General features: G+C 45.8%; 1 protein-coding gene across 1 annotated transcript; it reads left to right on the top strand.

The window, feature by feature from the left end:
* The first annotated feature begins 931 nt into the window (after window positions 1-931).
* Window positions 932-10822, top strand: LOC141041165 (uncharacterized). Its single transcript, XM_073507281.1, has 2 exons — window positions 932-1278; window positions 10396-10822. The coding sequence occupies exons 1-2, from the start codon at window positions 932-934 to the stop codon at window positions 10820-10822; spliced, it is 774 nt and encodes a 257-aa protein (XP_073363382.1).
* The last annotated feature ends 3119 nt before the right edge of the window (window positions 10823-13941 follow it).

Here is a 13941-nt window from a genome sequence, read left to right as displayed (position 1 = left end):
GGTGGTTGGCGAAGCGCGGTGGCGGTTGTTTTGTGAGGGGAACTGCACTTCGAATTTGGGCTCGTCTACTGAACGGAGGAGGAGACCTTGTGTGAGTGGGGAATGTTTTGAGATTTACTGTGGAAGAGAGGAAGCAAGAGAGTAGTGGAGGTGGGAGAGATGGAAATGATGGAACCGTCTGTAATCTTCGACGGTCTGATTTTAGCATCAAGATTCGTGCCGCCTGGCTGTGTTTTTTTGTTCGCTATAGCGTCTTAATTGACTTGTGAGGCATGGAACACCAGGCTCTACAGGCACCGACGTTGGAATTATAGAGGCACTGGTATCAATTCTGTGGATGCACAAATGTGTGGTGGCAAGGGGCATGCATCCGAAGACTTACTCAGAGAGTCATGGTTGTGAAGTCTTTAGAGTTATCAGCTTGTGTCACCACGGGCACGTGAGAGTGTTGCGTTGGGAAGTGTTGTAGTAGAGGCATTGGTGCGAATAGTACTCAGAGAGTATCGGTTGGTCGTGTGGTAGTAGCGGCGTGCGTCGGGAAAGGTGCGAGCAGTTCAACATAGTACGTGCTTAGTAACTGAACGGAGTGCACACTATCTAGGCGTGCCAGTGCAGTATGTGCTTAAATGGCTTATGCAAAAACATTTGTTTCGTGCTTAATCGGACGCTTTGACGGTTGCTTTTTCCCGGCAACCGCGAGCACTGCTACTCGGCGGTTGCCCCGACGCACAGCAACGGCGAGTGCATGTCTACCACCGTCACTACCACGACGAGGCCGCGTCCAACCGCCTCCTCCACGACCCAAACCTTGCCACAAAAGGGAAACTTCGCTTCCATAGCCGCTCAATTCCGAAAACATCATTGCCGCTCCATCTCAACTAGCAACTCCTCACAATCTCTGTCTCAAGGCCGCCATCGCTGGAGGAGCGTAATGGCGGAGGAACCATCTGCCAAGCGTCCCCGTGGTGAGACCTCCGACCAGAGCAGTGAGGTCGACGACGTTCAGGTGCCCGCTCAGAAGCACAACTATATAAGGCACCTCAAGGAGGTTCACATCCACGACAAGGAAAAGCTGGATGTCGTTTGCACCAGCAATCCTGACGAAGCCGACAAGATGATCAGCAGGATCCTGATGAGGGTCTGCGGCTTGTACCCTCAGTATATCGGCGTTGATGTCGAGTATACCAGGGAAGACGAACCTCCGCAGAGGGCAGTGGTTCTGCAGTTATGCGTGGAGGAACTCTGTCTGGTGTACCACATCACCGCGGCAACAAAATGGTGAACCATCCTACAAATCCAACCTCTTCGTGCTTCTGTTTAATTAGTTATGCACCCTGAAATTTGATTAAATTGGTTTATGGATTTGATGTATGAGTGAAGTTTCTGAAGTAGAAGCAACAGAATATATATTGAACCTGACTCACCAGATGAGTTTATGTATTTGATGCACTGGATTAATTTATGAATTTGATGTACGAGATTTTTTTGTGAAGTGTAGTTTCTATACTTGATGTTCTAGTATAGTTCAGTTCCTTGAATTGATGTGGTAACGTGGCTAACAAGCAGATAACATGTTGATGTTTGTATTTAATTTCTAAACTTTGCATAGTAGTTTGTGAAAAAATTTCATCCATGAATTAGACGTACTATATAAGAATGTACTTGGTGGATACTTGATGGATCCACCTTAAATGTGTCATCCCCCTTGCAGGCCCAAGAGCCTGCTATTGGGGATCGTTGCAGAAGTTAAAATTTTCTACGCATCACCAAGAACAATCTATGGAGTCTTCTAGCAACGAGAGGGAAAAGAGTGCATCTACATACCCTTGTAGATCGTGAGTGGAAGCGTTCAAGTGAACGGGGTTGATGGAGTCGTACTCGTCGTGATCCAAATCACCGATGACCGAGCGCTGAACGGACGGCACCTCCGCGTTCAACACACGTACGGTTGGGGAAGACGTCTCCTCCTTCTTGATCCAGCAAGGGGGAGGGAGAGGTTGATAGAGATCCAGCAGCACGGCGGCGTGGTGGTGGAAGCAGCGGGGATCTCGGCAGGGCTTCACCAAGCTCAGCGAGAGGGAGAGGTGTCACGGGAGGGAGAGGGAGGCGCCAGGGGCTTGGGTGAGGCTGCCCTCACTCCCCCCTCTTTATATAGGGGTCCGGGGGGGGGGGGGCGCCGGCCTCCAGAGATCCCATCTCAAGGGGGGGGGGGGCGGCGGCCAAGGGGGGGACTTGCCCCCCTAGTCAAGTGGGGCGTCCCCCAGCCCTAGGGTTTCCAACCATAGGCGCAGGGGAGGCCCAAGGGGGGTGCACCAGCCCACCAGGGGCTGGTTCCCTTCCCCACTTCAGCCCATGGGGCCCTCCGGGATAGGTGGCCCCACCCGGTGGACCCCCGGAACCCTTCCGGTGGTCCCGGTACAATACCGGTGACCCCCGAAACTTTCCCGGTGGCCGAAACTGTACTTCCTATATACAATTCTTCACCTCCGGACCATTCTGGAACTCCTCGTGACGTCCGGGATCTCATCCGGGACTCCGAACAACTTTCGGGTTACCGCATACTAATATCTCTACAACCCTAGCGTCACCGAACCTTAAGTGTGTAGACCCTACGGGTTCGGGAGACATGCAGACATGACCGAGACGACTCTCCGGTCAATAACCAACAGCGGGATCTGGATACCCATGTTGGCTCCCACATGTTCCACGATGATCTCATCGGATGAACCACGATGTTGAGGATTCAATCAATCCCGTATACAATTCCCTTTGTCAATCGGTACGTTACTTGCCCGAGATTCGATCGTCGGTATCCCAATACCTTGTTCAATCTCGTTACCAGCAAGTCACTTTACTCGTACCGTAATGCATGATCCCGTGACCAAACACTTGGTCACATTGAGCTCATCATGATGATGCATTACCGAGTGGGCCCAGAGATACCTCTCCGTCATACGGAGTGACAAATCCCAGTCTCGATTCATGCCAACCCAACAGACACTTTCGGAGATACCCGTAGTGCACCTTTATAGCCACCCAGTTACGTTGTGACATTTGGCACACCCAAAGCACTCATATGGTATCCGGGAGTTGCACAATCTCATGGTCTAAGGAAATGATACTTGACATTTGGAAAAGCTCTAGCAAACGAACTACATGAGCTTGTGCTATGCTTAGGATTGGGTCTTGTCCATCACATCATTCTCCTAATGATGTGATCCCGTTATCAATGACATCCAATGTCCATAGTCAGGAAACCATGACTATCTGTTGATCAAAGAGCTAGTCAACTAGAGGCTCACTAGGGACATGTTGTGGTCTGTGTATTCACACATGTATTACCATTTCCGGATAACACAATTATCGCATGAACAATAGACAATTATCATGAACAAGGAAATATAATAATAACCATTTTATTATTGCCTCTAGGGCATATTTCCAATAGTCTCCCACTTGCACTAGAGTCAATAATCTAGTTACATTGTGATGAATCGAACACCCATAGAGTTCTGGTGTTGATCATGTTTTGCTCTAGGGAGAGGTTTAGTCAACGGATCTGCTACATTCAGGTCCGTATGTACTTTACAAATATCTATGTCTCCATTTTGAACATTTTCACGAATGGAGTTGAAGCGACGCTTGATATGCCTGGTCTTCCTGTGAAACCTGGGCTCCTTGGCAAGGGCAATAGCTCCAGTGTTGTCACAGAAGAGAGTCATCGGGCCCGACGCATTGGGAATAACTCCTAGGTCGGTAATGAACTCCTTCACCCAGATTGCTTCTTGTGCTGCCTCTGAGGCCGCCATGTATTCCGCTTCACATGTAGATCCCGCCACAACGCTTTGGTTGCAACTGCACCAGCTTACTGCCCCACCATTCAAAATATACACGTATCCGGTTTGTGACTTAGAGTCATCCAGATCTGTGTCTAAGCTAGCATCGACGTAACCCTTTACGACGAGCTCTTCGTCACCTCCATAAACGAGAAACATATCCTTAGTCCTCTTCAGGTACTTCAGGATATTCTTGACCGCTGTCCAGTGTTCCATGCCGGGATTACTTTGGTACCTTCCTACCAAACTTACGGCAAGGTTTACATCAGGTCTGGTACACAGCATGGCATACATAATAGACCCTATGGCCGAGGCATAGGGGATGACACTCATCTTTTCTCTATCTTCTGCCGTGGTCGGGCATTGAGCCGTGCTCAATTGCACACCTTGCAATACAGGCAAGAACCCCTTCTTGGACTGATCCATATTGAACTTCTTCAATATCTTGTCAAGGTACGTACTTTGTGAAAGACCAATGAGGCGTCTTGATCTATCTCTATAGATCTTGATGCCTAATATATAAGCAGCTTCTCCAAGGTCCTTCATTGAAAAACACTTGTTCAAGTAGGCCTTTATGCTTCCCAAGAATTCTATATCATTTCCCATCAACAGTATGTCATCCACATATAATATGAGAAATGCTACAGAGCTCCCACTCACTTTCTTGTAAACACAGGCTTCTCCATAAGTCTGTGTAAACCCAAACGCTTTGATCAGCTAATCAAATCGAATGTTCCAACTCCGGAGCTTGCATACCTTGTTAGCATTCTTAGGATCGACAAAACCTTCCGGCTGCATCATATACAATTCTTCTTTAAGAAAGCCGTTAAGGAATGCCGTTTTGACGTCCATCTGCCATATCTCATAATCATAGTATGCGGCAATTGCTAACATGATTCAGACGGACTTCAGCTTCGCTACGGGTGAGAAAGTCTCATCGTAGTCAACCCCTTGAACTTGTCGATAACCCTTAGCGACAAGTCGAGCCTTATAGATGGTCACATTACCATCCGCGTCTGTCTTCTTCTTAAAGATCCATTTATTTTCTATGGCTCGCTGATCATCGGGCAAGTCAGTCAAAGTCCATACTTCGTTTTCATGCATGGATCCTATCTCGGATTTCATGGCTTCTAGCCATTTGTCAGAATCTGGGCCCGCCATTGCTTCTTCATAGTTCGAAGGTTCATCGTTGTCCAACAACATGATTTCCATGACAGGGTTGCCGTACCACTCTGGTGCGCAACGTGTCCTTGTGGACCTACGAAGTTCAGTGGTAACTTGATCATGATCGTCATCATTAACTTCCTCTCTAGTCGGTGCAGGCACCACAGAAACATTTTCTTGTGCTGCGCTACTTTCTGGTTCGAGAGGGGTCATCTCATCAAGTTCCACTTTCCTCCCACTTACTTCTTTCGAGAGAAACTCTTTCTCCAGAAAGGACCCGTTCTTGGCAACGAAGATCTTGCCTTCGGATCTGAGGTAGAAGGTATACCCAATGGTTTCCTTAGGGTATCCTATGAAGACGCATTTTTCCGACTTGGGTTCGAGCTTTTCAGGTTGAAGTTTCTTGACATAAGCATCGCATCCCCAAACTTTAAGAAACGACAGCTTAGGTTTCTTCCAAAACCATAATTCATACGGTGTCGTCTCAACGGATTTCGACGGAGCCCTATTTAAAGAGAATGCGGCAGTCTCTAAAGCATAGCCCCAAAATGAGAGCGGTAGATCGGTAAGAGACATCATAGATCGCACCATATCCAATAGAGTGCGATTACGACGTTCGGACACACCATTTCGCCGAGGTGTTCCAGGCGGCGTGAGTTGTGAAACTATTCCACATTTCCTTAAGTGTGTGCCAAATTCGTGACTCAAGTATTCCCCTCCACGATCTGATCGTAAGAATTTTATTTTCCTGTCACGTTGATTCTCAACCTCACTCTGAAATTCCTTGAACTTTTCAAAGGTCTCAGACTTGTGTTTCATTAGGTAGACATACCCATATCTACTCAAGTCATCAGTGAGAGTGAGAACATAACGATAGCCACCGCGAGCCTCAACACTCATTGGACCGCACACATCAGTATGTATGATTTCCAATAAGTTGGTTGCTCGCTCCATTGTTCCGGAGAACGGAGTCTTGGTCATCTTACCCATGAGGCATGGTTCACACGTGTCAAATGATTCGTAATCAAGAGACTGTAAAAGTCCATCAGCATGGAGCTTCTTCATGCGCTTGACACCAATGTGACCAAGACGGCAGTGCCACAAGTATGTGGGACTATCATTATCAACCTTACATCTTTTGGTACTCACACTATGAATATGTGTAACACTACGTTCGAGATTCATTAAGAATAAACCATTAACCAGCGGGGCATGACCATAAAACATATCTCTCATATAAATAGAACAACCATTATTCTCGGATTTAAATGAGTAGCCATCTCGAATTAACGAGATCCTGATACAATGTTCATGCTCAAAGCTGGCACTAAATAACAATTATTGAGGTTTAAAACCAATCCCGTAGGTAAATGTAGAGGTAGCGTGCCGACGGCGATCACCTCGACCTTGGAACCATTCCCGACGCGCATCGTCACCTCGTCCTTTGCCAGTCTCCGTTTATTCCGCAGCTCCTGCTTTGAGTTACAAATATGAGCAACCGCACCGGTATCAAATACCCAGGAGCTACTACGAGTGCTGGTAAGGTACACATCAATAACATGTATATCACATATACCTTTGGTGTTGCCGGCCTTCTTGTCCGCTAAGTACTTGGGGCAGTTCTGCTTCCAGTGACCACTTCCCTTGCAATAAAAGCACTCAGTCTCAGGCTTGGGTCCATTCTTTGGCTTCTTCCCGGCAACTGGCTTACCGGGCGCGGCTAGTCCCTTGCCGTCCTTCTTGAAGTTCTTCTTACCCTTGCCTTTCTTGAACTTAGTGGTTTTATTCACCATCAACACTTGATGTTCCTTTTTGATCTCCACCTCCGCTGATTTCAGCATTGAATATACCTCAGGAATGGTCTTTTCCATCCCCTGCATATTGAAGTTCATCACAAAGCTCTTGTAGCTCGGTGGAAGGGACTGAAGGATTCTGTCAATGACTGCGTCATCTGGGAGATTAACTCCCAGCTGAGACAAGCGGTTATGTAACCCAGACATTTTGAGTATGTGCTCACTGACAGAACTATTTTCCTCCATCTTACAACTGAAGAACTTGTCGGAGACTTCATATCTCTCGACCCTGGCATGAGCTTGGAAAACCATTTTCAGCTCTTCGAACATCTCATATGCTCCGTGTTGCTCAAAACGCTTTTGGAGCCCCGGTTCTAAGCTGTAAAGCATGCCGCACTGAACGAGGGAGTAATCATCAGCACGCAGCTGCCAAGCGTTCATAACGTCTTGGTTCTCTGGGATGGGTGCGTCACCTAGCGGTGCTTCTAGGACATAATCTTTCTTGGCAGCTATGAGGATGATCCTCAGGTTCCGGACCCAGTCCGTATAGTTGCTGCCATCATCTTTCAGCTTGGTTTTCTCTAGGAACGCGTTGAAGTTGAGGGCAACATTAGCGTGGCCATTTGATCTACAAGACATATTGTAAAGATTTTAGACTAAGTTCATGATAATTAAGTTCATCTAATCAAATTATTCAATGAACTCCCACTCAGATAGACATCCCTCTAGTCATCTAAGTGAAACATGATCCGAGTCAACTAGGCCGTGTCTGATCATCACGTGAGACGGACTAGTCAACATCGGTGAACATCTTCATGTTGATCATATCTTCTATACGACTCATGCTCGACCTTTCGGTCTTCCGTGTTCCGAGGCCATGTCTGTACATGCTAGGATCGTCAAGTCAACCTAAGTGTATTGCGTGTGTAAATCTGGCTTACACCCATTGTATTCGAACGTTAGAATCAATCACACCCGATCATCACGTGGTGCTTCGAAACAACGAACCTTCGCAACGGTGCACAGTTAGGGGGAACACTTTCTTGAAATTATCGTGAGGGATCATCTTATTTAAGCTACCGTCGTTCTAAGCAAATAAGATGTAAAACATGATAAACATCACATGCAATCAAATAGTGACATGATATGGCCAATATCATTTTGCTCCTTTTGATCTCCATCTTCGGGGCGCCATGATCATCTTCGTCACCGGCATGACACCATGATCTCCATCATCGTGTCTTCATGAAGTTGTCACGCCAACGATTACTTCTACTTCTATGGCTAACGTGTTTAGCAATAAAGTAATGTAATTTACATGGCGTTGTTCAATGACACGCAGGTCATACAAAAATAAAGACAACTCCTATGGCTCCTGCCGGTTGTCATACTCATCGACATGCAAGTCGTGATTCCTATTACAAGAACATGATCAATCTCATACATCACATATATTTCATTCATCACATCCTTTTGGCCATATCACATCACAAGGCATATGCTGCAAAAACAAGTTAGACGTCCTCTAATTGTTGTTGCAAGTTTTTACGTGGCTGCTATAGGTTTCTTAGCAAGAACATTTCTTACCTACGCCAAAACCACAACGTGATATGCCAATTTTTATTTACCCTTCATAAGGACCCTTTTCATCGAATCCGTTCCGACTAAAGTGGGAGAGACAGACACCCGCTAGCCACCTTATGCAACTAGTGCATGTCAGTCGGTAGAACCTGTCTCATGTAAGCGTACGTGTAAGGTCGGTCCGGGCTGCTTCATCCCACGATGCCGCCGAAACAAGATAAGACTAGTAGTGACAAGAAAATTGACAACATCTACGCCCACAACAAGTTTGTGTTCTACTCGTGCATAGAAACTACGCATAGACCTGGCTCATGATGCCACTGTCGGGGATTGGTGCAGAAGTTAAAATTTTCTACGCATCACCAAGAACAATCTATGGAGTCTTCTAGCAACGAGAGGGAAAAGAGTGCATCTACATACCCTTGTAGATCACGAGCGGAAGCGTTCAAGTGAACGGGGTTGATGGAGTCGTACTCGTCGTGATCCAAATCACCGATGACCAAGCGCCGAACGGACGGCACCTCCGCGTTCAACACACGTACGGTTGGGGAAGACGTCTCCTCCTTCTTGATCCAGCAAGGGGGAGGGAGAGGTTGATGGAGATCCAGCAGCACGACGGCGTGGTGGTGGAAGCAGCGGGGATCTCGGCAGGGCTTCGCCAAGCTCAGCGAGAGGGAGAGGTGTCACGGGAGGGAGAGGGAGGCGCCAGGGGCTTGGGTGCGGCTGCCCTCCCTCCCCCTCTTTATATAGGGGTCCAGGGGGGGCGCCGGCCCCCAGAGATCCCATCTCAAGGGGGGGCGGCGGCCAAGGGGGGGACTTAACCCCCAAGTCAAGTGGGGCGCCCCCCTCCCACCCCTAGGGTTTCCAACCCTAGGCGCAGGGGAGGCCCAAGGAGGGCGCACCAGCCCACCAGGGGCTGGTTCCCTTCCCCACTTCAGCCCATGGGGCCCTCCGGGATAGGTGGCCCCACCCGGTGGACCCCCGGGACCCTTCCGGTGGTCCCGGTACAATACCGGTGACCCCCGAAACTTTCCCGGTGGCCGAAACTGGACTTCCTATATACAATTCTTCACCTTCGGACCATTCCGGAACTCCTCGTGACGTCTGGGATCTCATCCGGGACTCCGAACAACTTTCGGGTTACCGCATACTAATATCTCTACAACCCTAGCGTCACCGAACCTTAAGTGTGTAGACCCTACGGGTTCGGGAGACATGCAGACATGACCGAGACGACTCTCCGGTCAATAACCAACAGCGGGATCTGGATACCCATGTTGGCTCCCACATGTTCCACGATGATCTCATCGGATGAACCACGATGTTGAGGATTCAATCAATCCCGTATACAATTCCCTTTGTCAATCGGTACGTTACTTGCCCGAGATTCGATCGTCGGTATCCCAATACCTTGTTCAATCTCGTTACCGGCAAGTCAGGTTACTCGTACCGTAATGCATGATCCCCTGACCAAACACTTGGTCACATTGAGCTCATTATGATGATGCATTACCGAGTGGGCCCAGAGATACCTCTCCGTCATACGGAGTGACAAATCCCAGTCTCGATTCGTGCCAACCCAACAGACACTTTCGGAGATACCCGTAGTGCACCTTTATAGCCACCCAGTTACGTTGTGACGTTTGGCACACCCAAAGCACTCCTATGGTATCCGGGAGTTGCACAATCTCATGGTCTAAGGAAATGATACTTGACATTTGGAAAAGCTCTAGCAAACGAAGTACACGATCTTGTGCTATGCTTAGGATTGGGTCTTGTCCATCACATCATTCTCCTAATGATGTGATCCCGTTATCAATGACATCCAATGTCCACAGTCAGGAAACCATGACTATCTGTTGATCAACGAGCTAGTCAACTAGAGGCTCACTAGGGACATGTTGTGGTATGTGTATTCACACATGTATTACGATTTCCGGATAACACAATTATAGCATGAACAATAGACAATTATCATGAACAAGGAAATATAATAATAACCATTTTATTATTGCCTCTAGGGCATATTTCCAACACCTGCGCCGTTTCCTGAAGGAGGACAGGTTCTACACCTTTGCCAGCTTCAGTATTGAAGGTGACAAAGAGATGCTGCGAAGATCTAGCTTGGAGATCAACCCCGACAAGTACATCGACATCCAGCGCAAATGGAGAGTTCCGTACAAGGGAAGAAAGAGGTTCCACTCATTGGCTGATGTTGCAGGGAGCGTGATCCACCCGTTCTACAAACAGATGAAGAATAAGATTGACAGGGTTAAAGATCATAAACTATGGGGGATCAGCCCACTGCCAAATTACCTCATCGAGTATGCAGCGATAGATGCGTACACCACCTACGAGTCGTGGAAGAGAATTGAAAACATCAGAGAAGGTCTGGAGAGTGCAAAAGAGGCAGAGAAGAATTATGACGATCCTTACTACGGCTACTAGTGATGACAAAAACTTAGAAAACTGGCCTTGGAGTTGCTTGTGTTTCTGCTTGTCCTTTCTATTGTTTCAAGTTCGTAGTTTACTTGTGTTAGAACATAGCATTTTCTAGTGTCATGTGTATCAGGTTAAACAAGTTTGCTTATGTCAGGTTTGTAGTTTGTTTATGTGATTGAACAAGTTATTTAGCTTGCTAAGTACTATGTTTATTCGGCAAACATGTTATTTTGAAGTAGTAATGTTGCTCTTTTCTCTAAGAACAACAAAATACAAAGCAGTCTTTGGACGCTAAGTACAGTTTAGTTGTGTACACAAGCTCGGCATTGGCCAGAATATGCAGTTAGAGAGGCACATGTTTGCAGTCTCTAGAGCCACCGGCATGTGTTACTACAGGGGCCGGAGGCACGGAAGTGAAGTCTCTACAGAAATGAAGGCACCACAAAGCATCCAAAGGCACGTGGACGGATAGGAGATGTGAGGTCCGAGTACATAGTTACAGGGTCATGGTTTGGAAGTGTGCAGAGCCAGGGGTGTGTGACACCATGGGGCATGTAAGAGTCATGGCAAGTGTCAGGTGACACCATGAGGCACGTGCATGCAGGTACGCAAGGCACGGGATTGGGGCTTCTCGATGCATGGGTATCAACCTTGCGGATGCACAAGAGTGTGGTTGCAGAGGCATATGTCGGAATGCTCGGTTAGAGATGCACGGTTGTGACGTTTGTGAAGACACACGGGCGTGGTACCGCGACCATGTAAGAGTCGCGGGGCGTGATACGTTAGGCACGTGTATGCAGGCACGAAAGGCACGGAGGTGAAGCCGCAAGAGGCTCGGAAGTGTTTAGGGGCACTGGCTTTTGTTCGAATGCTTGGTTACTGAAGAATCAAGGAACTACATCAATACAAATAGTCTGTTGCTTCATTATCACAGTATGATGTGCGGTTAAACCATTTTCTTATGTTTCGAATTACTTCTGAATAAATTCAGAAATCATATGTAAGAACCATAGCATTTCGCGACTCATTGGTAAATCAACTTTGATTCTCTATATACCAAGAATGTGAGACCGTTAACACGGTTAAAGCTAAACTGCTTGAAGTCCAGGCAAAAAGAGGTACTCTTTCTACAACTATATTAGTATTAGTACCGAATTTAAACGGGAAATAGCTAATGTAAAATTTATCTGATATAGAACACTCATATCGATAGGCTCGTTCGCTTATCAACAACTTTTTATTCTGTGATGTCGTCATAGATCTTTCTAATCTCATCGCCCATTTTGCTGGGTTCGATTGTATTCTGATCGCTAAATAGTAGCCTGCACAGTTGTTGTTCTTTCCATTGTTCCGTGCCATCCTATAAAAAGTTCAATGAAAAAAAGGAGAAAAACACATCAGTATTAGGTCATGCAGTTGTATGATATCTAGCAGATTTATTGCGAGTTTTAAGCGAAACTTACGTCAAAATTATCTATCTCTTCGACGAAGTGGTTGCCATCAAAGAGATGCGCGAACCTTAGAACAGCAAATGGAGTTTCACCTTTGTTCACCTTTGGAACGCCCTGTAAAAATTGAACATCCCATCTAGTCTTTTCCTTTTCGAATTTTTCACCCAGTAATATTTCGTATACTTCTTTAAACCTGGGCACATGGGAATTGCATTTTGTTTTTGTTTTAGAGAGAGATGTAGTGTAATTTGTAAAACTGAAAGATGGCGTTATTTACAATTCTTATCAGTTTGTCTTTACGGTTGTGGTATTTGTTATGCTCCTTTTCTTTGTTGGCTTTGTTGATTTCCATGTTAGCAATCTGCTTAATTAGTTTGCCATCATGCACGTGTCGATCACGTTGATTTTTCAGGTATTCTTGCCTCTTCAATTCTTCAAGGGAGGTTTCTTCAGGTTCGATGATTTGAAGCTTCCTTCTATATCTGTCGAGCATGAATAGTGTGTATCGGTCTTCCTTTTCAAATGGCATGAATACCTGTGGTACAAAAGTTTTATTGTTAGAGGAGAGTTTAGAATATAGTATTCTATTTGAAATGCTTATTTTTATTTTGTTGTATGGAAAACGCTATTACCATTTTTGCTGTTTTGAGTTTCGCTGATTGACATTTCTTAAGGAACAAAGGAACCAGGATATCCTTTTCTCGTGTGAAATCATCTTTGAAGTTCTTCATAGATTTTCTTTTATCCTTTAAACCCAGAATATTTTGCAGGCAACAAATAAAAAACGATAAAAACGAGTTAGAAGAAATAGATTGGTAGCAAGAGATTAAACAATAGTTGCAAAAAGATGAGTTTATATGATCAGTGTGATTTTTTTTGAAATTTACCTCTACATAGCTTGGGCCTAATAATAGTCTATGTCTTTTGTGTATAGTTTGGTTGCTGCTTTCCCATGCTTCTGCTAACTCATCGAGCACCTTCTTTTCCATTCCTTGACGTTTTTTCTTGTTTGCAGGCCCAAATATTTCTTTAGCTTTGATCCAGTAAGAGTTGTGCTGTTGCTCTGTGGTTGATCTCTCGAGAATACTACTTTTCTGCTTACATACAGGGCAGTAGAAGAAATTTTTGTTGGGAAGCAAGCTGAGATAAACAGGAATTTAAGGTTCTTTCTAGTTTCCTGTCTTATTTGTGTGATTGCTGCCTAACTTTAACTAATTTCAGGTGTAAAAGGAACCAAGTTACCTTTTGAATTCGTCCTGCCACGTGTCACTCATGACTATGTCGTAGAGCTCGTTTGCCTTATCCACGTGTATAAACGAATGCCGGTATTGCGGGTATTTCTTGCTGCTCCCTGATTGATGCTGGTTTTTTTCGTCTAGCTCTGTTAAAACAGATAAAAAATTATGGCTGTTGTTTCTAAAATACATATTTGAAGCTCTAGTCATGTTGACTGATGGTAAAAATGAAAATAGTTATATTACCTTTCATGGGTGAAAAAAGGTTTGTAGTCTCTGGTTTGAAATCTTTGAGTTTTCCAGGAAGTTGATGGTGCTTTATTTTGTTGGTTTTACCGAATATGAGTGTGTATACGTACTCCGGTTTCCATTCGGCATCGACCTTGCTGGGCTGCAGGCATGTCAAAATGTATGGTTTATAGTTACATGTTGTTCACAA

Source organism: Aegilops tauschii, chromosome 2 (genome assembly GCF_002575655.3).
Source record: "Aegilops tauschii subsp. strangulata cultivar AL8/78 chromosome 2, Aet v6.0, whole genome shotgun sequence".
Classification (NCBI taxonomy): domain Eukaryota; kingdom Viridiplantae; phylum Streptophyta; class Magnoliopsida; order Poales; family Poaceae; genus Aegilops; species Aegilops tauschii.
This window is presented reverse-complemented; position numbering and strand designations above follow the sequence as displayed.